This window comes from Podarcis pityusensis (genome assembly GCF_964106645.2).
Source record: "Podarcis pityusensis genome assembly, chromosome: 9".
Lineage (NCBI taxonomy): Eukaryota > Metazoa > Chordata > Lepidosauria > Squamata > Lacertidae > Podarcis > Podarcis pityusensis.
This window is the reverse complement of record NC_138034.1, coordinates 70713934-70737952: the sequence shown is the minus strand read 5'-3', so window position 1 is coordinate 70737952 and position 24019 is coordinate 70713934. Positions and strand designations below refer to the sequence as shown.

Below are 24019 nucleotides of genomic sequence, written 5' to 3'. Positions count from 1 at the left end.
CCTGACAACAGTAATAACTGAATATAATCAATTCTTAGGATACAAAGGAATGGAAAGAATTCACAGCCCTATTACTGTGGTAGAACTTTGAAACAGAGATAGGGATGGGTGGTGTGTTATAATTATTATTTTCCTGGATTCATTTCCAGCCAGGTCTTTCTCTGGAGGCGGAATAACCATTTTGGTTGTTGTTGGTTTTTGCACTACAGTTCCCATTAGACCCAGCCTGTGTTGGCACCGGTCAGTGCTGTTTGGAGTTATAGTCCACAACTTCTGGAGGGCATCCAAACTGATACCCCCAATCTAGTGAGTCTTGCCCAACCCGGATGTGTAAGTTGCCCCAGTTGCTGCTGTGGCATTGCTGGGACTCTCAAATGCTGCCGCCTCTCCCACCCTCAGTTTTTGACACTTACAGCAGAAAGGGGAAGATGGCTCTAGAAACTCTATGGCAGGAGCAGAGAGGTCTTGGATACAGTTGCATTCCAGTAATCAATCTTGCCACCCACCCAGCTTTTTAAACTGCGGAACCCACTCCCCCAGGAGGCAGTGATGGTCACTAACTTGTGCGCCTTTAAAAGAGGACTGGACAAATTCATGGAGGAAAAGGCTATCAATGTATCAGGATTACAGATGTCCCTCTTACACCAAGAACACAGCAAGCTGGCGGTTTGATTGCGCTTAGATTTATTAGTATTTACACAGTAGTTTCTGTCCGAGCTCACAGCTCAATCATCTGCTGAGGACGACGTTGAGCTCACTAAAGGGTGGGTCCTCCGCCAGCAGGATATCCTCCATCAGCCACCCCTCCTCCTGTTGGACTTACGCCAAGCATGGACCCTACTCCTTCGTCATGTCCATGGGGACTTGGGAGCAGTTTGCCCACCCCCCTCTGGAACCATCTCTAAAGGCTGCAGTTCCTCTGAACCTGCCTCTGTCTGACCTACACTACCTTGGGAATTTACAACCGGCACTCCAGGACAGGAGGGGCTTGCATCACTCTCAATATGGAAAGGAAAGAAGCCTCTGTTTTTCCCCAGCCTGCCACCCCTCCTCTTCAGAGTCCTCGTTGTCGCTCTGGGAAGCGACGCTCCTGACACAATGGCTACTAGCCACAATGACTATGCACCACCTCTATTTCAGAGGCATTGTACCTCTGAATGTCAGTTTCTGGGAATTGCAGGTGGGCACAGTGCGCACACATCCTGCTTGCCAATTTCCCATGGACACCTGGTTGGTCACAGTGAGAAGATGTTGCTGAACTAGATGTTCCATTGGACTGATCCAGCCTGCTGTTCTTGTGTTTTTGGGTTGCTCAATCCCTTCCCCCCAGTTTCTGGGGTTTTTTGTGTTTTTGTTAAATGGTCATTGATCTGAGATATATGGAAAGGGTACAGAGCCATCAGTGAGCCTTGTTTTATCACTTTCTGACAGCTTCCTAATCTACACTAGCTTTTTGTGACAGCTGAATTAAAACCACAAATTGTTATTCTTGGATCTCAGTGTTGCGACTCCAGTCATTACAACGCCTTTCATTATCACAGAGAAATTGCCATCTTCAGAAATATTATGATCAGGAAAAGACTTCATCAAACAGTATATTACCTGCAGATCTGTCAGTGATACAGCATGCAGCTACCCGAGTTGCCATGGATGGTATGTTGGGGGAAAATGGAACAAAACTATAGATATTTATACCAGCTTCAAGAACTACAATTGCCTATTACCAAACAAACAGTCTGTTGTCAGACTTGTCAATGTGAGGTGATTTAAAGGTCCATTTTTATACATGTTTAAGGAACACTGCCTGTTTCAAAATTTAACACCTGCAAATTAATGCCAAAGACACTGCATTTAAGTAAAAATGATTTAATTTCATGTTTATATGTGTTTTTCTATTGCTCCTTCACTTAGGCATTTTTCTGACTGACTGCATCCGCCCATGGATGCAGCATTTCATGAAATCCTAAGTGTTGAGGCCAATTCAGCTTTTGGATCAATATTTTTCCCCTTACAGGCCTTGCTTACTACATTCTGCCTGTGCACATTCTATAAAGAATATTGTAATCTCCTCTGCCTTGTTATTGTTGTTATTTCAATTTATTAGTCCCTTTCAAAGCAACTTAGAGAGCTTTAAAAACCTAAAGTAAACCTTAGAACAAGTAGAAGAAAAATGTAAGTACATTACAATAAAAACCATACCCAAAATACCAAGAGAACAGACCCCGTAAAACAGCATGGGTTAAAACAAACAAACAACACCCCGCTGGCAGCAAAACATTTCAGTAAAGTTAGCTATGGACCAGAGTTAATCAAGGCATGGCCTGTTGAATGCTTTTGGTAATTAAAGTAAAACTGGAAAGCCAAGGGAGCTGAAATTGCAAGGCTTTACATACAGTTGCAATTGAAATTATTCAACCCCCCCCCCCCATTGCAAGTCAGGTTTATTATCTAAATTTATAGACTTTCAGCTGTTTGCAATGAACAAATCAAACAAAAACAATTGAAATAGCTCAACACAACAATGCTTCAAGTGGTCTCCCCAAATTCAGCTGAAATTGCAGCTTATACAGGCTTTTCCAGTCTTCTTATTATTCAACCCTCTGAATAAAATCCTTCACAACAGCACAAATACAACAGGTGTTGTCTCAAGCCCACCATATGCAACTAATCAAGGGCTTCTTTAGTTGCATCAGGTGTGCTTGAGCTGGAACACATGAAATACCTGAACTGGCTAGGGGTTTGCTGAATGTCAAATTTGGCTGCATGTTAGAAATACAGTGGACGCTCGGGTTGCAAACGTAATCCGTGAGGGATGCACGTTTACAACCTGCAGCGTTTGCAACCTGTGTCTGTGTGGGTTGTCATTTGGTGCTTCTGTGCATGCTCAAAGCGTGATTTAGCGCTTCTGTGCATGCGCGACCGCTAAAACCCAGAAGTAACATGTTCTGGTACTTCTGGATTTTAGCTATCCGCAACCCGAAAAAACGCAACCTGAAGCGGCTGTAACACAAGGTATGACTGTATGGATATATCAAGAGAATGATCCAAGAAGGTAAAAGAAGAGATTATCACCCTTCACAAACAAGGAGCAGGATACAAGAAAATAGTGAAGGCACAGAGTGTTCCCAGAGACACCGTTGGAAGCATAGTTCGCAAGTTCCAAGTAAAAGGAACAGCAGCTACACTACCTGGACAGGGCAGAAAAAGCAAGCTATCTGCGGCAGCAACCAGATGGGGAAAACCCTTGAGTGACTGCATAGGAGCTGCAGCAAGACTTGGTGGCAGCAGGCACTGAGATTTCAGTGAGCACAGTAAAGCACACTAAACGCAGAAGGTTTCCATGCCAGAACTCCAAGATGTATACCACTACTGACTCACAAGCACAATAAAAGTCGGCTCCAGTATGCTCAAAATCATATAAATAAGCCACAGAAGTTTTGGGATTCTGTTCCATGGAGCGATGAAACCAAATGGGAGCTTTTCGACCCCATGGATCGGAGCTATGTCTGAAGGAAGCAGAATGCAGCATACGCTGAAAAAAACACTCTGCCTACGGTGAAGCATGGTGGTGGCTTAATGATGCTCTGGGGCTGCTTTGCATTGTCTGGCACTGGAAACTTGCAGCGTGTGGAAGGCAGGAGAGATTCATTGAAGTATCGGGAAATCCTGGGAGGAAACGTCATGCCAAGGATACCTCCAATTCCACTAAGGCTTGGTTGCAGAAGAAGTCCTGGAAGGTTCTACAGTGGCTATCAAAGTCACCTGACTTGAACCCCATAGAAAATCTCCAGTGCTGTCTGGCTGTGCATCCCGTTTGCAGCAGGTCATAGCAGCAAAAGGCTGTTCTACTAAGTACTAAAGATGCCATTACTATTTGACATTCTCATGCTTCCACACAGACAGCATAACATTTGGAAGCTGCTTGTTTTGTGGATCAGTCTGAGAGTCACTACAGTGGTACCTTGGTTTTCAAACGCCTTGGTATGCAGACAACTTGGAACCCAAACACTGCAAACCTGGAAGTCAGTGTTCTGGTTTGCAAACGTTTTTCGGAAGCCGAACATGCTCCGTTTTGAGTGTTACGCTTCTGATTTGAGTGCCACGCTTCCATTTTGAGTATTACACTGAGGTCTGTCTGTTTTTGCTATTTATTTTGTGTTTTTGCTGCTCTTTTGTGTGTGTGTGACTGTGTGGATCCCAGTTCAGCTACTGATTGATTGTGTGACTGCAGTACATTATTTATTGCTTTGATTTTATGGATCAATGGTCTCGTTAGAGAGTAAAATTCATGTTAAATTGCTGTTTAAGGGGTTGTTTTTAAAAGTCTGGAACGGATTAATCTGTTTTGCATTACTTTCTATGCGAAAGCGCGCGTTGGTTTTGGAATGGACTTCCAGAATAGATTAAGTTTGAGAACCAAGGTACCACTGTATTCTTATATATTTATATTAAATACATACACCACCCTTCATTTCAAGATCAATTCATAAAAGTGCAAAATAACACAAAATAAGAAAGAACAAAAACCAACAATAACCCCTCTTCCACAAATTGTGGATGCTGCATATTTAAGCAGGTTTCAGGTGACTCCTCTCCCTCCACGTGTGTGTAATGTTTCCATACCCTCTCATCCTTTTAGATGCATGTGTGCCCATCTGGAATCTGAGATGGGGAAGCAGCTCATGGCTGTGAGTTCCCATCAAGGGCCTCAGAGACAAATTCTGATGTGTTACTTTGCATCTGTTGTTGGCTTCTGTTTGCCCTGGCGTCCAGCAAAGACAGTTTTGGAAAGACCCCCAAATTTTTATAACTGGTACCTGAATTAGGACTTTGAGCCACTTAAAAACTCAGCTGTTGTGGAATCTCATGGTTGAACCCTGAGGGGAAATGTAACACTCGTTAATCTTTGATCATGGAAATAAAATCATGTTGTTGTTGTTTTGTTTTTTAAAAATTAATTTATGGTTTCCAATTTCAATAGTTTTATAATCATTCTAACATTTCAAAACTCGACTTCCTTCCTCCTCTTTCTGCGGTTCTTTAGTTTTTTGTTTTTGTTTTTACATTTCCTTTAGATATATGCTCCTATGAAACTGCAGGTTATTACAATAATCCTGCCAATGTCCTTATCTGTTTACAGTTTGTTTGTAAATATTCAATACATCATTTCCATTGTTTTATAAAAAGTTTGTTATCTTGATTTCTTATTTCTGGTAAATTTCACCATTTCTGCATGTTCCATAACTTTTGTCTCTACAGTGGTACCTTGGGTTACATACGCTTCAGGTTACAGACTCCGCAAAGCCAGAAATAGTACCTCGAGTTAAAACTTTGCTTCAGGATGAGAACAGAAATCGTGCTCCGGCGGCGCAGCGGCAGCAGGAGGCCCCATTAGCTAAAGTGGTGCTTCAGGTTAAGAACAGTTTTAGGTTAAGAACGGACAACCTGGAACGAATTAAGTATTTAACCCGAGGTACCACTGTTTTCTTCTTTCATCGGAACTTCTTCTTTCCACTTTTGGACAAATAGCATTCTTGCCGCTGTAGTTGAATGCATGAATAAATTTCTATAGGTAGTTTTACCCCTATGATTCCCAAAAGGAAAGCTTCTGGGTTTTTTACAAATGTTATTTTAAACATCTTTTTCAATTCATTATATATAATTTCCGAGTAAGCTTTATCATTTCCGAGTAAGCTTACTACAAGACCACTACATATGATAAAAAATACATTCTTTCTCTTTGCATTTCCAACAATTGGCAATACATTTTTGCCAATTTACTCTGTGTTAGATACCATCTAGATAACTTTTTCATATAGTTTTCTCTTAAACCTTAGCATGCTGTAAATTTTATATCCATATTCCACAGTCGTTCCCATGCTTCCATATCTGTCTTATAACCAATCTATTGCCCAATGTATAATTGAAGATTTTACTTACTCATCCTTTGTCTCCCATTCCAATAATATCCTATACATTTTAGACAGCACATTTTAGACAACATTACATTCGAACAGTTCTCTCTCCAATTGTGATATTTGTTCCCCAAACCCTCGTATCCTATCTTTCTTAAATACTTCATTCAAATGATGATATTGTATCCATGTTGTTAGCTTTCCTGATAAATCCTTACATTCTTTTAATTTATACTCTCCTCCCTCTTGTTTTAATAAATTTCTATAAGTTGTCCAACTTTCAATCATTTTTCCCCCCTTTACCACTATGGCTTCCAATGGTGAGAGCCAAAGTGGTGTTTTGTCTCCAATAAATGTTTGTATTTATTCCATACTTTGTGCAGGTTTTCCCCCCCTAATTATGGGATTTGTAAATCCTTTATGTAGTTTCACTTTTTCATACCACAAATAGGCGTGCCAACCAAAAATATTATCATGACCTTCTAAATCTAAGATATGTGGATTATTCAGTGTCATCCATCCTTCAGCCAACAAAGACAAGGTGCTTCATAGCATAATCTCATATCCGGCAGGGAGAAACCTCCTCTCTCTTTTGCATCTATCAATATTTGATATTTTATTCTCAGTTTATTCCTTGCCACCAGATATATTTAGCAATATCTTTTTGCCATACGTTGAAACAATCTGTCTTGCTGATCACCGAAACTGATTGAAACAAAAATAACATTCTTGGTAATACATTCATTTTTATAGTCGACAGTCTACCTAACAGTGAAAGTTTTCTTCTGTGCCAAATTTCCAAATTTCTTTTAATGTCTTCCCAGGTTTTTGAATAATTATCTTTATACAGATTTATATTATTTGCTGTTAACCATACACCTAGACCAGTGGTGGCGAACCCATGGCACACGTGCCAGAGGCAACACTCGGAGCCCTCTCTGTGGGCACGCGTGCTGTCGCCCCAGCACTGAGTGAAATGGCGATCCCAGCCCCTTCACCATCTTGAAATGGAGCTGGAGGAGGCTGCTGGAGGAGCGCTTGCGAACGTGCACACTCCGCGCGTGTGTGTGTGTGTGTGTGTGTGTGTGTGTGGAGGGGGGCATCAGCTGGAAGAGAAGCGGCCGTAGCTGAGCAGAAGTCCAACCTTCCTGCCCTCTTGGCAGCCTGACAAGGACGGGTAGTTGAGATTTTGCACCGTGCGTAACGTGAGGGGGTGTGAGAGGGTGGCTCGGTATGTGTGCATGTGAGAGGGAGGAAGGAAGTGTGTGAGTCCATGTGTTTGAAGTGGAGGTATGGAGGAGGGTGCCGGAGTTCATAAGTCCCTTTCTTAAAATGATTGTGTGGTCACCGCTGCTGCGTGCCTGCCTGTCAGCCACTCTCTGTGCCCTCAACAACTCAGGGCAATCCTCCCCGCATTATCTTAATTAGTAGTCCCCGCAAACAGGAAGTGTGTTATGCCTGGAAAAATACGGTAAATTGCTGTGTTGGCACTTATTTTTGCTCTCATCATTCATTTTTTTTTTTTTTTTACCAAGAGTTTGGTTTTGTCCTTATTAATCTTAAGACCTGCTACACTCCCCCCCCCCTTTATCTCTTATAATACTTTCAGAATTGACTCTACAGTAGTACCTTGGTTTGCAAACAGGCTGGTTTGCATACGTTTTGGATTACGTACAAACACGTCAAACCCAGAAGTACGTGTCCCGGTTTGCGAACTTTTTTGGGATGATAACCCGGTTTTTTTAAAAATTACGAACAAAATTTTTTTTGAGGCCCCATTGGCGAAAGCGTGCCTTGGGTTACAACCTGTTTTGGTTTATGAATGGACCTCCGAAACGGATTATGGTTGTAAACCAAGGTACTACTGTATTGGTTCTTCTAGAGATATCACCATGTTGTCTGTGAATGCTTTTAGTTTATATTGTCTCACTCTTATACCTTTAATTTCTTGGTTACATCTTATTATTTGTGCCAATACTTCTAAAACTAATATGAACAACAATGGGCAATCTTGTCTTGTTCCTTAGATATTATTTACTATCAATTTGACCGACTGTTCAGTATATATTGCCCTGACTACTTTTATAAGTGTCTCCACTTTTACAAAAGTGTGTAAAATCATGTGTTGACCATCCCACTACAGACACATTTTCTATTACTTTGTCGTTGGCAGCTAGGAACCTCAGAACAATTAATCATAATCTGAATTACGTTGTCAAGCTTTGATTTATGACTTCAATGATTTTGATTAATTACAAATGTAAATGAACTGGAACACTTTACATTAGTCATTCACTAACTGATTGTCAGTAGCTATGGGAAGTTTAAGGCTGCCATTTTTATAACTTTTGAGTTACCAAAAGTAAGACCTTCATTTATTTATTTATGTTTGTATCAAAACTTATTTTTCCTGTTAAAAATGTAAGTATTGAAACAAGGCTTTTTTTTTAAGTGTTAGAAATGATTCTCACATGGTGGCATGGGTCAAACTTGAATTCAGGAATTTCATTTATAGCTCATTTTATCAGAATCAATTCAAATTGTCAAACAGGGAAATACTTTTTATTGAAGTGTGTGTGCGAGAGAGAAAGAAGGAGAAAGGGAAAGAGAGAACGAACGTGGTCAGCTCTAGTCAGAACTTCAGCTTAGCATGTCATGGAACAGAACTGCAAATAAAAAAACAATTTCCCCTCTACCCCTTTCATACTATATGATTTTGAACGACTGACTAGGGCTCATTGGGTGCAAAAAAAAATCCATGTGCATTTTTATTCTTCTAATTGACTAGGAGTTCTGGGCGTGCACTAATTTCCCTTTTACGTTGCTTTCCAAATTCTGTGTAGGCATTGCCAAGGTGGGGAGGGACTCGTCCTTTGTTATCTGGGGAAGCCATTATTCAGTCTTATTAGTCTATCTCTTCGTAGCACAATAGTTAAATATTTATATTAATGTAGGGGATTTTGCCAGCCTGTTCTGTTTCATGGCTTTCTTGGTCTTCCTACGTGGTTTTATTTCCTTCTTTTTTTGAAGTGCCTTTCGCTTAATGTTTGTGCTCTGGCTGCAGAGATGAAGGCAACTTTCTGCTTCCGCAGACAGATTTCTCTTATGCCAGTTCTCTTGCAGCCTGTTTTATTCAGCAGCTGGCAGTGTGGGTAAAGTGCTGCAAGACAGGAGCACAAAATGACACTATTTTTTGCAGCTGCCATCTTGAACCATAAAGAGACTACCATGAGTTAGAAAACAACCCAAGGGTGACCTAAAGCCCCTTATCATTGGGATGAAGGATTCTTCAAAGAGGGGAAGGGATGTGCCACCTGGGATTCTGTCTTGCTGCCTGCACTGGAAATCAAATTGCAGGTGGCTGCAGAAAGCATTAGTGTGGCGATAAAATGTCCTTAACGTAGTAATACCAGAAAATCAAGGAAATTGTATCCACCAAAATAAATATAGCTTTGAATTGGTGTAAAATGGATCACTTTGTGGCTTTACACTCCAAAAATGGAAGAACAAGTGTGATTAGGAGCTCACCGCTCAGGGTATAATCTATTTGTAAGAACCATTCAATTCAGTAATCTGCTTTTGTGAGCATTTTTTTTTTCCTGGCTCAAAATCGTTCCGGTTAATCCAATCTCTGCTTTGCTAGATGGTTTGAATGGAAATTTTCAATTCACCTCCTTCTCCTTCTCCATAATCTGAGTAATTGCTCCCTGCAGTTGCCTTACCTTTGTCTGCATGGGAGGTGCAAAGGTCATGGGTTGGTACATTAGAGGAAATAAGGGTAGAAAGATCACGTGGGGGCAGTGACTGCTTCATGTCACTTTATAGGTAAGGAAAACAGTCTAAGGATATGAACAGGGGTGGCATGAAATACTGGAGATATGAGAGGTGAATTATTTTTACAGTGGGGTTTTGAGATGCAAGAACAGAGAAGAATAGAATTATAGAGTTGGAAGGGACCCCAAGGCTTATCTTGTTCAACCCTCTGCAATGCAGGGAAGTCAACTAAAACATCCATGACAGATGGCCATCCAACTTCTGCTTAAAAACCTCCAATGAAGGTTGCAGTAATCAGGAGATTACCATAGCATGAACCTTCCTTCCTTCCTCCCTTCCTCCCTTCCTTTCTCTTGACACTGAACTGGGAGATCTGAGAGGAAAGGGTGGACATTTGCAATTTTGTGTAGACAAAAGCGATATGGTGACAGATTGAATAAAAGGCAGAACATGAAAAGTACCTACCTGATCAGTAGTGTGGGTGGGGATGTGAATGTAATGTGATCTGTTCCTGTCACCTAACTTAATAGTGGCATCATTTGCATGCAATATTAAGTCAGGAATCCTATGTCATAAACCTACCATATTTTTGGTACACAACTGCAGCCAGGCAGCATCTCTACTGCTTTGCTCCCTGCTTCAAAGAAGCGGCAACAAGTCAGGATTTAGTATTTAACCATGGCTTCCTCAAAACGATGCCAAATGTGTTCCAAACAAGCCACAATATGAAGGCAGCTTTAAACTATGTCATTATATTGTGGCTTATTTTTAAGCAATTAACCATGGTTTCCTGATTGGCATGTAACAGGAAACAGTGCTTAAGGAATGAACCCTGCTTTGTTTTGGTGTTTCAGCAAAGAGGAACAAAGCAGCCGCAAAGGGTCAGTATATATGTTTGACCTGCATATGCATATTCTGACGTACTGAATGCAGATGCAGCCAATGTTTGCTACATTTCAAAAAGGACGATTTAGGGGGAAAATACACTTCTAATCACTTGTTTTTCTTTGAAGGTTACATTTTTATGCTTTAAGCATTTGCAGTGCTTTCCTTCACCAGATATATGTTGAACTTTAATTTTGAAATTTGAAACAATTATATACATTCTTTCAGGACCAGCTGTTTTGGCATGAGTTCCTCAATTAATTGCTGATGGTTTTTAAATTTTCAGAACAAGATCATTTTAGACCCCATGACGTTCAGTGAAGCCCGATTTCGACCATCTCTTGAAGAGAGGTTGGAGAGCATTATCAGCGGTGCAGCGCTCATGGCAGACTCCTCCTGTACTCGTGATGACCGCCGGGAGAGAATTGTAGCTGAGTGCAATGCTGTACGACAAGCCCTCCAGGACTTGCTTAGTGAATACATGAATAATGTAAGTGACATTCTGCTTTTTGATTTCTTCTTCCTCTCTTATTGTTAAATGGTTCCATAGACATGGTTAAAGGTGTATATGCTGTGCTAGATCCTAAGAGTCCTGACCACTCGCAACCAAGGCAGTCAGTTTAAGTAACGGAAAGAATTCCGCATTTTGAAGTCTTGCGAGACCATCCTTCGAGGAATGATGTAAAGGCACACTAGGTTCATCTGTGGTGGTTCGACCCTAAATAATGTTTGCATTACTGCAATATTAGAGGTTACCTCCAACACACTTCTGCTGCGCTACTCTGCATGTGTGGTGGCACTTCGGTAAAACCACTTCTTATTGTTTGTAGTAGAGTTTTCCCCGGAGGCAGAGGACAAGAACAGAAGTCATACTCAAATTCACAGTCAAGAGCTTCTTTATTGCTTGACTGGTTGCACAAGCATTTCTGTTACTCTTGTATACAAACTATTTACATTCCTTCTCTATCTCTCCAGCACGGTATAATCTCAGTCCAGTAATTAACAATCTTGACACAGCAAAACTCACAGTATCAGCAGCACACATTGTCTTACTTCCAACCTTGTTGTCAGTGTCTGTGCTGATAGTGTGTGTTTGTGTGTTTGTGTGTGTGCGTGTGCTTGTGCAGAAACTGCAGCCTGCAACTTCCTCCCTTTATTTGCATCTCCAGCTGACGGCAGTCAAGCCTAGGGTGCCACTCCTACACACTAAGGAAAATTCTGGAACCCTCTTTAAAGCTTCCAGGAACTTTTATCTGTTTCTTAAATTTTCCTAACATGCAAATCATGTATAAAGCTCTAAGAACCTCAGAATAAGAGTTGGTTAAGAGCTTAAGAAGGATTTTCTTTTCTTTTTCTTTTTCTTTTAAAAAAATAGCCTATGTTTTGGCCTGTTATTAAATACCTTCTTCTGTGGCTGTAGAGAAAACAATGCATTAGGTAATTATTCAGCAAACAAATTGAATTGATTATATACAAATTGCATATGGGCCTATGCATACTTACCCAAAATGGGGTGGGGGGGAAAGCCTGCACCGATCTCTGTTAATTGTTTTACTTATCCACATTAACAGATGACTGAAATTACCATCTCAAAGCACCTGCTTATGTATGATGTATTATCTTTTAAACAGCCCCTAAGGAACACCTTTAGTCACAGCAGGCCAAAACTTGTTCAGCTGTTTCTAAAGAATAAAACCCACATTTCATAAGCATCTTAAGTTATCTCCTTTGTTTTGGATGCTCACCGTCTTTTTGCATGTTTAAAAATAAGTTTAAGAAACAAATTTACCATAGCAATACATTTGTTTTCTAACATTTTATCATCTCGTGAAAGGGGACTGGGTATATTCCCCTGACGACACACAATTCTGATAAAATATCTGCAAATGCTTTTGAACTTGCACTTTTTCTATTTCTAAAAAGCTCAAATTCTGCCACAAAATGGGTAAATTCTGCTAGATATGTACTCAGCAGGAAAATGTGCAAGTCAGGTGGAGCCTTAAACAGTTACCTTATGTTTCTTACACACACACACACACACACACACACACACACAGTTCTATTTATTAGTTAGAAGCATAATTTCCTCCATTATTAACTGTTATGACAAATGTGGGAATGTGTGTGGGAGGAAGTGAAACCATAAAGGAAGGATAGCTGTTTGCTAACAGTCTAATTGGAGCTATTAAATGAGTGTGACTTGCGTGAGTTCCCTGGAGGTGCTGAGTAATCTCTATCATTATGGCAAGTGCACTCAGTGAAATATTTGAAATCTATTAAATACAGTGATTTGAATTTCCAGGCATATGAACCACAATCTTCCTAGCAAAATATACAATACTTTATATTATTCAGGGAATGTTGCACTTTGCAATATTGGGGGTAGTCTTTCCGTTAAAAGGTACATCACAGCAAGACATTTCTGGATTTGAACCATTAATGGCTGTTTGGCAAATGGTTTGCTCTACTATTTCTGTTTCTGAAATGTACAACATAAAAAACCACCACCAGTCACTTAGCACTTGGAATGTTGCAGAATAACTTCTTTGTTTGTTGTCAAGAGTTGTATATTTCTGAATAACAGAGCATTTTATACTTTAAGTAAATCATGGATAATACTATAGAATATCTTTTCAGAAGGCTGCATAGGCATCTATCAATGTTCCAAAGCCATTTTTTCTTGACAATTTCATGTACCGGTATTGTGCCATTGCATGTCCTAAACTGGGGTGTCGGTGTGGGTGAGAACTTATGCTTTTCAGTTGTGGACCGTGCTTATCAAAATGAATTGTTTAGTCCAGCAGTAATAAAGTGCACCGCAAATTGAGCATTATCTATTCTTCACCCTACCTCCTTTGAGATGTAAAGGTTCAAGAAATATTGAGTTATTTATTGTATCCCTCTTAAGAAAATCCATAAATGTACAGCATAAAAACAAAATCCCCATTGCTTTATTTTATGTGTAGCAAAGGCAACTTTGTTTTAATGCATCAGATCACTTTTACCATTCAGTCAAATGGCGCTGACTTCAAAGAATCTCTCCTTCCCAGATAGAAATGGCTTGCTGTATTTTATCAGGTGACAGTTAAGATGTTTGAGTACAATTGACAATAAAAGGTGAATGCAGGTTTATCTCGAGGTGAGAGCTATAAAATGAGAGAGTTAAAGAACAGGTGATTATGATGATGTGAAATATACTGCTTTGGTATTGCTGAATATAAAGTCTTGTCTTATGGAATTACTGCTTTTTGGTGGAAGCTCTAAAGGTCTTTCCCTTAGATGGTTCATGGCTGATGGATGGTTGTCTTCCCTTACTAGCAGTGCCTGTTTTTTTAAAATGTGAAAACTTCTTTGTGATAGCAGAAGACATTTATTATGAAACTTTGCTTTTATTTTCTGAAGCAGCGCTTGGAGAAATTCTTAAAGTTTCTTTTTCCCCCTGTATACATCTACATGTGCATGTTCTATAGCCATGTTAAAACTGTGCCTTAAAGATGTAAAGTGTTATGGAGGGGGGCTGTGGGTTTTGCCCCACAGTTGTAATATTATCCACACCGAGTTGAACTAGCAACAATGAGCCACAGAGCAACTGGCCCTGTAGATCTGTTTTATTTGTGAAGACCAATAAACCATGTCCAATAGTTAGAAATGTTCTGTAATATGTTGTTTCATGAGGCACAGATATTTAACAAAGCTGGTGCGCTTGGCTGTCAATATAATCATGTCAATCTTTTTCATCAGTATTTTGGATTGCTTTTTAAAAACCACTTAGAGTTCTTTTGTTCAAATAAGCGGCATATAAATTTTATTAAATAAACAAATAAATGTGGTCAAGAACCTTTCGGTTCAGTTTTGCTACAAAGAATGTAGAACAGACAACCATAGTGGTTAATTTAATATTTCTGCTCACCAGTGAAAACAGAACATTCTGTGGGATGAACAAAAAATGTGACCCAATCGGCACTTGTGCTTGTGCTATATTTGTAGACTGAACAATTTATACAAACAGTGGGGCCAATCCTCCGCCACTTTGCCATCATAGACACATTGTGATTCATTGAATCACATAGGTTTTTAAAATGTGCCCAACACTGAAGGAGAATGAAAATATATATCAGGCATAGGCAAACTCAGCCCTCCAGATGTTTTGGGACTACAACTCCCATCATCCCTAGCTAACAGGACCAGTGGTCAGGGATGATGGGAGTTGTAGTTCCAAAACATCTGGAGGGCCGAGTTTGTCTATGCCTGATATATATCTTTCAGATTATATTCCAAGAATTGAAAGATAGTATTTATACCTGTATTTTTAAACCAAAGACTCATTTTTAGGATTGCTAGCAGTGTCAAATACTGCTATGCAGAAACACCAGTTATCTCCAACTCAGTGTCTAAATTAGCAACTGATATCCTGTCATTCACAGTACCTCTTGCTGGAAACTTTCTGAGATGATTCATGAGCGTTCTTCTCAGTTATACTGTCAGCTGACCAAACCTGCCAATCTGCCCAGTGAATTGTCAGAGAGAAAGAAGTTCTTAGCAGAACTCTTATAGCAGTGGAATGGGGAGTCAGACCCCTAAGCGATGTTGAAATGGGGCTAAACAGATTTGGGATTATTTAAAGTCAATTGGTTCAATCCAATCACATAGCACATCAATGGTTATTTATTTTCTTGGTTTAAATGAGAGGTTGGTTCAAGCATTAGCCTCAAGGAATCCTTGGGATAGGGTGACATCATTCTCAATGTGTTTTAAAAAGTGAACAAGATAGCTGGCAGCTGTTGTAAGCAGTTAGCATAATTACAAGCTGTACTTAGTGCAGTGAAAGGCTGTGGAGAATGATAACCAAACCAGAAAGATTGAAATTGAAAACCCAAAGAGATTCCTATACAGTGGAAAAAAGCAGCAGAAATGTCCCATACGGATTTTCTATGATAGGGCAGGAGAGAAAGTTGGATTCAGACAAGGAAGAGTCCACTTCAACAAGATGGTCTATCCATCTGATTCTGTTTGAAAGATCTTATATTTCTAAGGTAAAGAAATCATAAAGCATTGGGTGGTTTTGCTCCATGAAGTACAATAAATAGTTTTCATGGACCCCAAAATAAGACTATGTCAAGTAGGCTTGACGGTAAATGAAAGATGAAATATTTTATTGAACACTTAGAGGCAGCTGTTCTAGAAAGCAGAACGAAACTATAATGAAAAAGGTCGCAGGGAAATGAAAATCTATGAACTCACAAGATACTACCGAAACCCATATTTAACATCTCTGGCTGAGCCTCATGCTTGAAAGGAAAGGAGAATAATTTTTGTACTCCTTCAAATGGTGACTTGGAACTGTACAAGGTTAATCTGGGAGATAGTGAGCAGTAAATTACATTCATGAGACAGCAAAATATCCATAGCCGTCTCCAACTCACTCATCAGTGATTGGTGCTAGCTGAGTCATCAGGATTGCCTAATTTAGTTACGGTAGCCTAGAAAGGGCTATATATCAATTGATCACAGTTTTGTATTTCTGGCTTTTCAGGGAATACTGAGAAAATCCAGGCTATTAAATGTACATGCTAGCAATCTGAACATTATTAACTCAGCTAGTTTTGATAAGTCCAAGGAAGTTTTGTCCCTGAGTTTGGATCAGAGATGTGAATTGCAAGCATCATTTTCTTAACACAGTAGACTTTATTGCTTGGAAGAAAAGGATTTGGTGATAAAATCTCATCTTCATCTCAAATGTCAAAGCAACTGAATCCTTAGAAGAAGTGTGTCAAACTAAATTTTGTTTGAAGAGGTAGTTGAAATTCAGAAATGGATTGTTTCCAAGCCATTGATCATACTTTCTAGTTTGTCCTCCCTGTATATTGAGGGCATTCATATCCTGGCTGCAGAAAGAATTAACCTTGCCTCCTGATTGCCTGTGATCAAACTCGTTTATATTTATTTAGCAAAAAATGTCTACTGCTTAATTGTAAATAAAACTTGTAAGTGATTAACAAAGAATATAAAAGATACACAATAAACTACATCAATAAAAATCAGAGTTAGAAACAAGTTTTATAAAAAATCAAAATATTATAAACTTCAAATACATATTAAAATACATGTCAACTTTGCATGTCAGTTTAGGCTTGCCTGAACAGAAATTTGTTAGTCAGCACTAAAATAGTGCATTAAAAAAACCCCTGCTTAATGTGAATGGGTAGGATGTTCTGGAGTATAGGAGTCACCATATTAAAAAAATGATTCCTTGCAGGTGTGAAACAAATGTTATAAAAAGTAAAAGTTGTAAAAGTGCCAGTTTCACAGATTGAAGTGGTCAAGTGGGCATATATAGGGCAAAGCCATCTGTTTTGTAAACTAGTCCCAAGTCTTTAAGGGCAATATATATACTATGTATACTAATAGTAACACCTTGAGCTTGGCCCAGTAACAAATCAGGGGCCAATGCACATCAGGGTTGTTACAGGCAGATAGGGTCTCAGTCCTATCAGCAATCACAGTGCAGTATTCGGCACTAACTGCAGTTTCTGGACCAGGCACAAGGAGATCAATACATAGAGTGCATGGCACTCTATGTCTTGAAGTGATGACTGCACTACTGTCGTCAAGCTGCCCCTGTCCAGGAATGGAAACAGCTGCCATTGTTCAGCCCGGACACTGAGTTCCAGCTCCGAGGGCCTTCTGGCGGTTCCCTCCCTGCAAGAAGTGAGGTTACAGGGAACCAGGCAGAGGGCCTTCTCAGTAGTGGCACCCACACTGTGGAACGCCCTATGTCAAAGAAATAAACAACTATCTGACTTTTAGAAGACATCTGAAGGCAGCCCTGTTTAGGGAAGTTTTTAATGTTTGATGTTTTATAGTGTTTTTAATATTCTGTTGGGAGCCTCCTAGAGTGGCTGGGGAAACCCAGCTAGATGGGCAGGGTATGTATGTATGTATGTATGTATGTCTAAACAAACAAACAAACAAACAAACAAACAAATAAATATGTCATACCAGCTGGAGCTTCTAGAAGGCACTTCTAGCCACTGAAGCTACCTAGGCAGTCAGTGATAAAACTGGATCCAGAAGCAGCTCCAAACTAGATACCTGCTCCTTCAGGGGAGAAGTAAAACCACATGCAGGGCAGGTAACTGGCCAGCTTCTTGGACACAGGAACTGCAGTGCCTCCGTCTTGCCAGAATTCAAATTCAGCATATTCTCCCTTATCCATCCCAGCACTGTGCCCAGGCCCCACACAGCCTCTTGTGACTTAGATGTTATGGAGAAATAGAGCTGAGTGTCATCTTTTGGAAACTGCTTTGAGGTTTCTCAATCAAGCAGTGTATAATTTTAATGAGATAAATAAAACAAATCTGTTTACTAAAAGCACCTTACCTCAAACCTCCTAATGACTATTTGTCTGTTACTGGGGATGAGAAACTGCTATTGTTAGGGTTGCCATTGGTCCGGAATTTCCCGGACATACTGCGGATTCGGTCCTCGGTAACTGTGTCTGGGCAGAAATCCCTGAGATTTCAGGGAAAATCCAGATGTATGGCAACCCATATCGGATGTAGTGATTTTGGCAATTTCTTGGGGGAAAATAGCTCTAAAACTTCATTTTTTTGCAATTTTTTCAAAGAAAAGCTTACTTTCTGAAATATGGCAACCCTAGCTATTATGGATAGTGTACACACACACTCTCTACAAAAGTAGCTTTTCAAACACAAACTACAAAAGTAGTTCAAGACTTGTTTTGCTTCACTTTTCCTTGGTAATCAGATCTTGGCCTTACAAGCCATTGCTCTGACTGCTCAAAAACTCGTACATGCGGAAGCCTCCAAGCAATCTCTGGATTCCATTATTTAATGGGAATTGCTTGCACTCTGACTATCCTGCTCTTGGCATGTCTTCATTTTTCAGGTCCAGAATACTAGGTTGCAGTCGTCCAATAAGCACAAGTCAAAACAGAGTAGCAGTGTGGAACCCCTAGGATTGCCAATAAGGCATCTAAACAATTTGTTGCAATTTTTTGCTTCAATGGTCTCATTCCCTCTAGCATGCTGTTGAAATGCTCAACTAGATCTTCCATTCACAGAGGATAGACTGATGCTTTCTCTAAGTTAATATTCGAACAGGCAGCATATTTCTTTCAACGGAGAGACATTCTGTGTTTTGTTTGTGGTGGCGGCAGCAGCAGCAGCAACAACAGCCGTGCTTCCTAAAGGTACCCATCTTGGGCTTTAGTTCTCAGCTTTTTGAGAACTGTGTATTTCCGGGACTGGAACTTTTCAAATCTCTGAATTATACACTTAAGCTAGACCAGGGGTCGGCTCTGGAGCCGCAGGTGGCTCTTTTACACCTTTGCCGCGGCTCCGGGGCGGATACTAGCGAGGGGAGGAGGCGCATTGTGCGCCCCGACACTCCCCACTGTGGCGGGCGCTGTACTGGCTGTGACATCGCATGGGGGCGGTGCGTGCGTTAGTCACGCACCATCCCGACGTCACCTTCCCGCCCGCTACATTGTAAGGGGCATGTACGCTGGTCACTGTTTTGAAGGGGAGTGAAGAACACACACACAAAAAAGGCAATTTGTTAATTTAACGTTTATTTCTATGAGGAGGAGTAATTCTGAGGGGTCAAACAAAGAAATAATAAAAAAGTGACAAAAAAGTTATTTTTATAATGACGAGTTTTGCGGCTCCCAGTTTTTTCTTCGGAAATGGGTCCAAGTGGCTTTTTTTGTCTTAAAGGTTGCAGACCCCTGAGCTAGACCAAGGTCCCAGCCTTCCTTAGCTGACCATAACTTCAGCAGCAGATAATTTACTGACCAATCACAATCTTGTGCAAACATGTGTGGGGAAGGAGATTATTGAAGGATGAAAGTTTGATCTTAGATTTAGGCAGTAACTAGACTAGATAAAAAATAATAATAATAATAGCAGTAACAACATAAGACTCTTTGACTACTAGTTCATCCTGAGTTACAATTTGTTCATTCATAATCTTACCCTGCTTCGTTACCATTGTTTCTTCTGTATGTGCATTTCAGCCCAGTAGAAATACTGTGGGAAACGCAATCAGCTTTTGTCCTTCCAAATCCCTCTCTACAGGCCAGTCAGTGAATCAGATTTATAAGCTGAAAACCATTGGCCATCACAAGACTGCGAGTGACTGATACTTTTTTAAGTAGATGATCCTCAGCACAGGGGCGGAGGAAGGGGTGTGTGGTGGGTGCGGGCCGTCCCGGGTGTCACCACTAAGGAGGGTTACTAAATGTCAGGTGACACTGTGGGGTCTGCAGTGCACCTGAGCCACGTGTCTCTCCCGGGAGAGACGCGGTGACTTGGGTATGTGCAGGGTCCGCACTGCCCAAACAATCTGCCCGCTGCCTCCCCCCCACAGCTGTAGGGTGGCTGAATGGGAGAAGGCAAGCTGGCTCCGGAGGCCCCACGGTGCGCCATGCCCCTATGGGTGGCTCATCTCACCCTCGTCCCACCCCTGGGCACATCACCCCAGGCACCCAAACGGCTTCCTCTGCTGCTGCCTCAGCAGATTGTACCCTGTTTTGTGCATGGTTAAAGGTAAAGGTAAAGGGACCCCTGGCCATTAGGTCCAATCGTGACCGACTCTGGGGTTGCAGCGCTCATCTCGCTTTATTGGCCGAGGGAACCGGTGTACAGCTTCCGGGTCATGTGGCCAGCATGACTAAGCCGCTTCTGGTGAACCAGAGCAGCGCACGGAAACGCCCTTTACCTTCCCGCCAAAGCAGTACCTATTTATCTACTTGCACTTTGACGTGCTTTCGAACTGCTAGGTTGGCAGTGTGCATGGTTACAAATGCTTTAAACAGCAGTTTACAGGTATCTCTGCTCTAACCATATTGTGGGCATATTTTGGAATCTCATAGCAATACATACTTTTCTCATTGCACCAATGGACAATGCCAAAAAGTAACCTGGAGGACCACAACCAGTTTTAACAAAATGGTAAAACGATTACAGCCACACAGTGTAAGGATGACATTGTTTTACAGCTCTTTCACTAGTTACTATAAGGATGTTGGGAATTCGCCCATACTTAATCATACAAGGATTTCATATTTATTGGCTCAGCTATTACAAATTCACCCTGGATAACATTTTTTTCTGGAAGGGGCTTGTATCTGGCTTAGGCTATGATTTCCACAAGAAATTGTTCCCTCTCCAGGGGCAGGCAGTCTACTTTTAGTAATATAAATCAGGTATAATTGGCATGTTTTCCCCCCAGTGAATTCAAAGGAAAACCTTGCAAATGTAGTAGTGACCACTTGCTTGAACTTACTATAGTGGCTTATCCTAAGTCAGGTTTTCTTTTAAACAAAACCTAAGGGTAAATTTAACTTTATAATAATTTATTAGAAATGACGTTCTTACTGTATTTTAAAAAATGAGTTTTTATGGTCTGTCTTTGTGAGCAGTCTTGAACTTGTATAAAGCTGAAATAGAAATATTACACTCTATAGAGTTGTTTTTGTTTTTAAGTGTCAGGCATAAAGTACCAATGCAAAGGAAATGCAGTTTTTCTGAGCTGCTGAGATAATCTCTGCATCCTGATGAAAAACAGATACTTAATATTGCAAAGTGTGTCTGTGTGTGCTCATGTAGAGACCCCTGAGAGTGCTTGTGCAAACTACATTATTGTCAGAGCTTGGGAAAGTGTGCTTTGAGTGTGCATCATATTGCAATAAAACAGCTGAAGCCAATACATAAAACGGCTTTAGTATGCATCTTCTTATTGCAAATGCAGAACAGTAAGATAATTTGTGGCTTCCAGTTTCTGATACCTCCACTAGGTGCCACTGCAACCTGTACAGTATATAATATAATGCAGTTAGAATTCAGTGCCCTCTATTCTCTGCAAGTAGCAAACACTGTGTGACATCCTGAACGTCTCATATGGCTTTCTGTTTTACTCTTGAGACCTTCTCTTCCCATTTTGGGGCCAGATTAACAACATTTGGATAGTGCACTCAATATTTAAATAATACTCTAGTTTGCCCCGTTTGGTCATGTGAGATGAATACAGTTGGTTTTTTGTGCCACTCAGGATCTTATGTTTCAGCTCTTGGGTACTTTAGATTATGGCTTGTCTGTCATACTGTGAAACCGACTTACCCTCCATGTTATGCATCCTGCTGGATGGGTCCTCTTATGAATTAGTAACTAGTTAAAGAACAGGATGCATAATGGAAGCATATATGCAGAGTTTTCATAATGTGGTGAGAAACAGACAATGGGATCCTCTATTTAAGGTCTGGTACTAGTGTTATCCCTAAATTATCTGGATAGGTGACAGTGAGATACAAAGTTGGCTAAATTATTAATCAACATTAACGACATCAGAATGGACTATGACTAATTAGGGAGGAGATATTGGTTTCACTGTAGTTTGCTCCAAGAAAACGTAAATGCCATGTTACAAATTATTGGGGGTTGGGAATGATAATAAGACTTGGTATTACATCAATTGTGGTGTACAGTCCCAGTTTCCTCATCCCAGTTGCCTCAAAAAGAGAGCTGGGAAAGCTGCAGGAAACAATAGCTGACAAATTTCAAGGTCTTAGGGCATCTTCCATATGAGGAAACATCTACAGTGTTTGAGACTTTTTAGTTCAGGAAAAAAAAGACACTGGACATGATAGAGGTAAAAAAAAAAGTTGAAGAAAAAAATCCAAGTGATATCTGCAGCAAAATGTAACAGTATATCCCCCTGCCCCTACATTGTAAGGGGCATGTACGCTGGTCACTGTTTTGAAGGGGAGTGAAGAACACAGCCTTGGGTTCAAGCAGAGATCCTGCCTGGCTCTCTCTCTTTGCTTGCTGCTTTGCTTTTGGCTCACATCCCTGCCCAAAACTCAAAGCTCTCAACTCTGGCTTGCCATCTCCCACAGAGCCCCTTCCTTGGTTCTCCTTACAGCTCTCCAGGAGGCTAGCCCGGCTATTTCAAGAATTAGAAGCCTTGATTAGATTTTAACACTTGCTGGATCCAGGGATTAAAAGGGTCTCTGCATACAGTCTACTTCAACACCCTTCCCCACAAACTCATTACAATATGTAGTCCTTGTTGGGTTGTGTCCTCTCCCTTTGTGCATTTACAACACCTTTGTTTCTTAGTTTCCTCCTTGTTGGTTCCAATCATGGTGTGAGCACTAAGTTGCTTGACTTAGCTGTTATGGGGTGGGAGCCAGTCTGTAACAAAATACTGCAAGGCGTATCCTTGGCATCTTACAGAAGTATTCCTATTGATGGCTCCAGTCAGCATGGAACAGAAGTCTTATGCTGCAGTTCAGGCCTCTTTTGGGGGTGGGGACAGAATTTAAACAGCACTAGGGAGCTGCTAGTTGAAACTCAAGTATAAATATTGTGGTTGAAGGCACACAGTTCTGCAAAATGGAAAGTCCATCCCCTAATCTAAAGCTTCTACTCTGGCTACTTACTTTCAGCTATCAGCAGCTTGAGCACGCCCTTTCCTCTCATTCTCTACCTTTCATTTTCTTCTCCTCTTTCAACTCACAAACAAACATTCTGTCTCTCAAACTGCTCTTGGACATTGACTTTATTAGTAAGACTCACACAGACTTCTGGTCCCCTTGCACATTTCCACTGGTGTTGAAAGAACTTCCCTTAGAATTCTTCCTAAATGTCTTTCCTTCTCTTTTGACTCTGCTCTTGGGAGAGCTTACTCCTTGCCACTTTTCAGACTTCAATTCAGCAAAGTTCTTGAACATTAACTTAAAATTCAGTAGATGCTTGGCTTCTTTGCTGGTTTGGGGTCACTGCAAATCATCCTTGGCTTTCTGCTTTTGACTGTAGGCACTGCTTTAGAAGAGACCTGTAAAAGCAGAGGAAAATAAGATAGATGTGTCCCTGTTGATAATTTTTGGCTGTATAATTTCTGTAAGAAGATGTTAGTTATACACACACACACAATTATATTATCAACTTTGCAAAGTGAGCCTTTTTATGTTATAGTGTTAGGCTGAAGAAATTAAGGGATCAGTTTTACTGAATGACTGAGCAGATCCCCCCCCCCCCCCGGTGACTTAACCAGGGAAAGGGGGATCAGTGAATGATTGTACTCTAGAGCTGTGTGGGGTTTGAGAAAATGCCTCAGGAATTTGCTTTAACCTCTGTATTTTCTGGGTATAACAGGATCTAGGAGGGACCCTATTAAGCTGAAACCTATTTCTTGAGGAAATCTTCCTGGCTTAATCACATAACCCACAAATTTCCTGGAAAAATCAAGACATCTCATTTTCCCTTGTGAGAGCACGGCAGCCATGATCTCGCACAATTTCACATCAACATTTCACCCTGAAAAGTGCTTTTGGGGGGCCATGATCTCATGCGGCAGCTCAAAACGCATGTTCTTGGGGCGCTGTAAGAGCACGACCCTGAAGAAAGTGCATATTTTGGGCT

General features: G+C 40.7%; 1 protein-coding gene across 5 annotated transcripts in view; it reads left to right on the top strand.

Annotated features, from left to right (window-relative positions):
- CTNNA2 (catenin alpha 2) overlaps positions 1-24019 on the top strand; it is a 528364-nt gene that overhangs the window by 153249 nt on the left and 351096 nt on the right. For all 5 annotated transcript variants that reach the window (XM_081020737.1, XM_081020736.1, XM_081020739.1 and 2 more), the window contains one exon: positions 10861-11064. In XM_081020737.1, coding sequence (XP_080876863.1) covers positions 10861-11064 — 204 coding nt within the window. The remainder of the gene's footprint in view (positions 1-10860; positions 11065-24019) is intronic.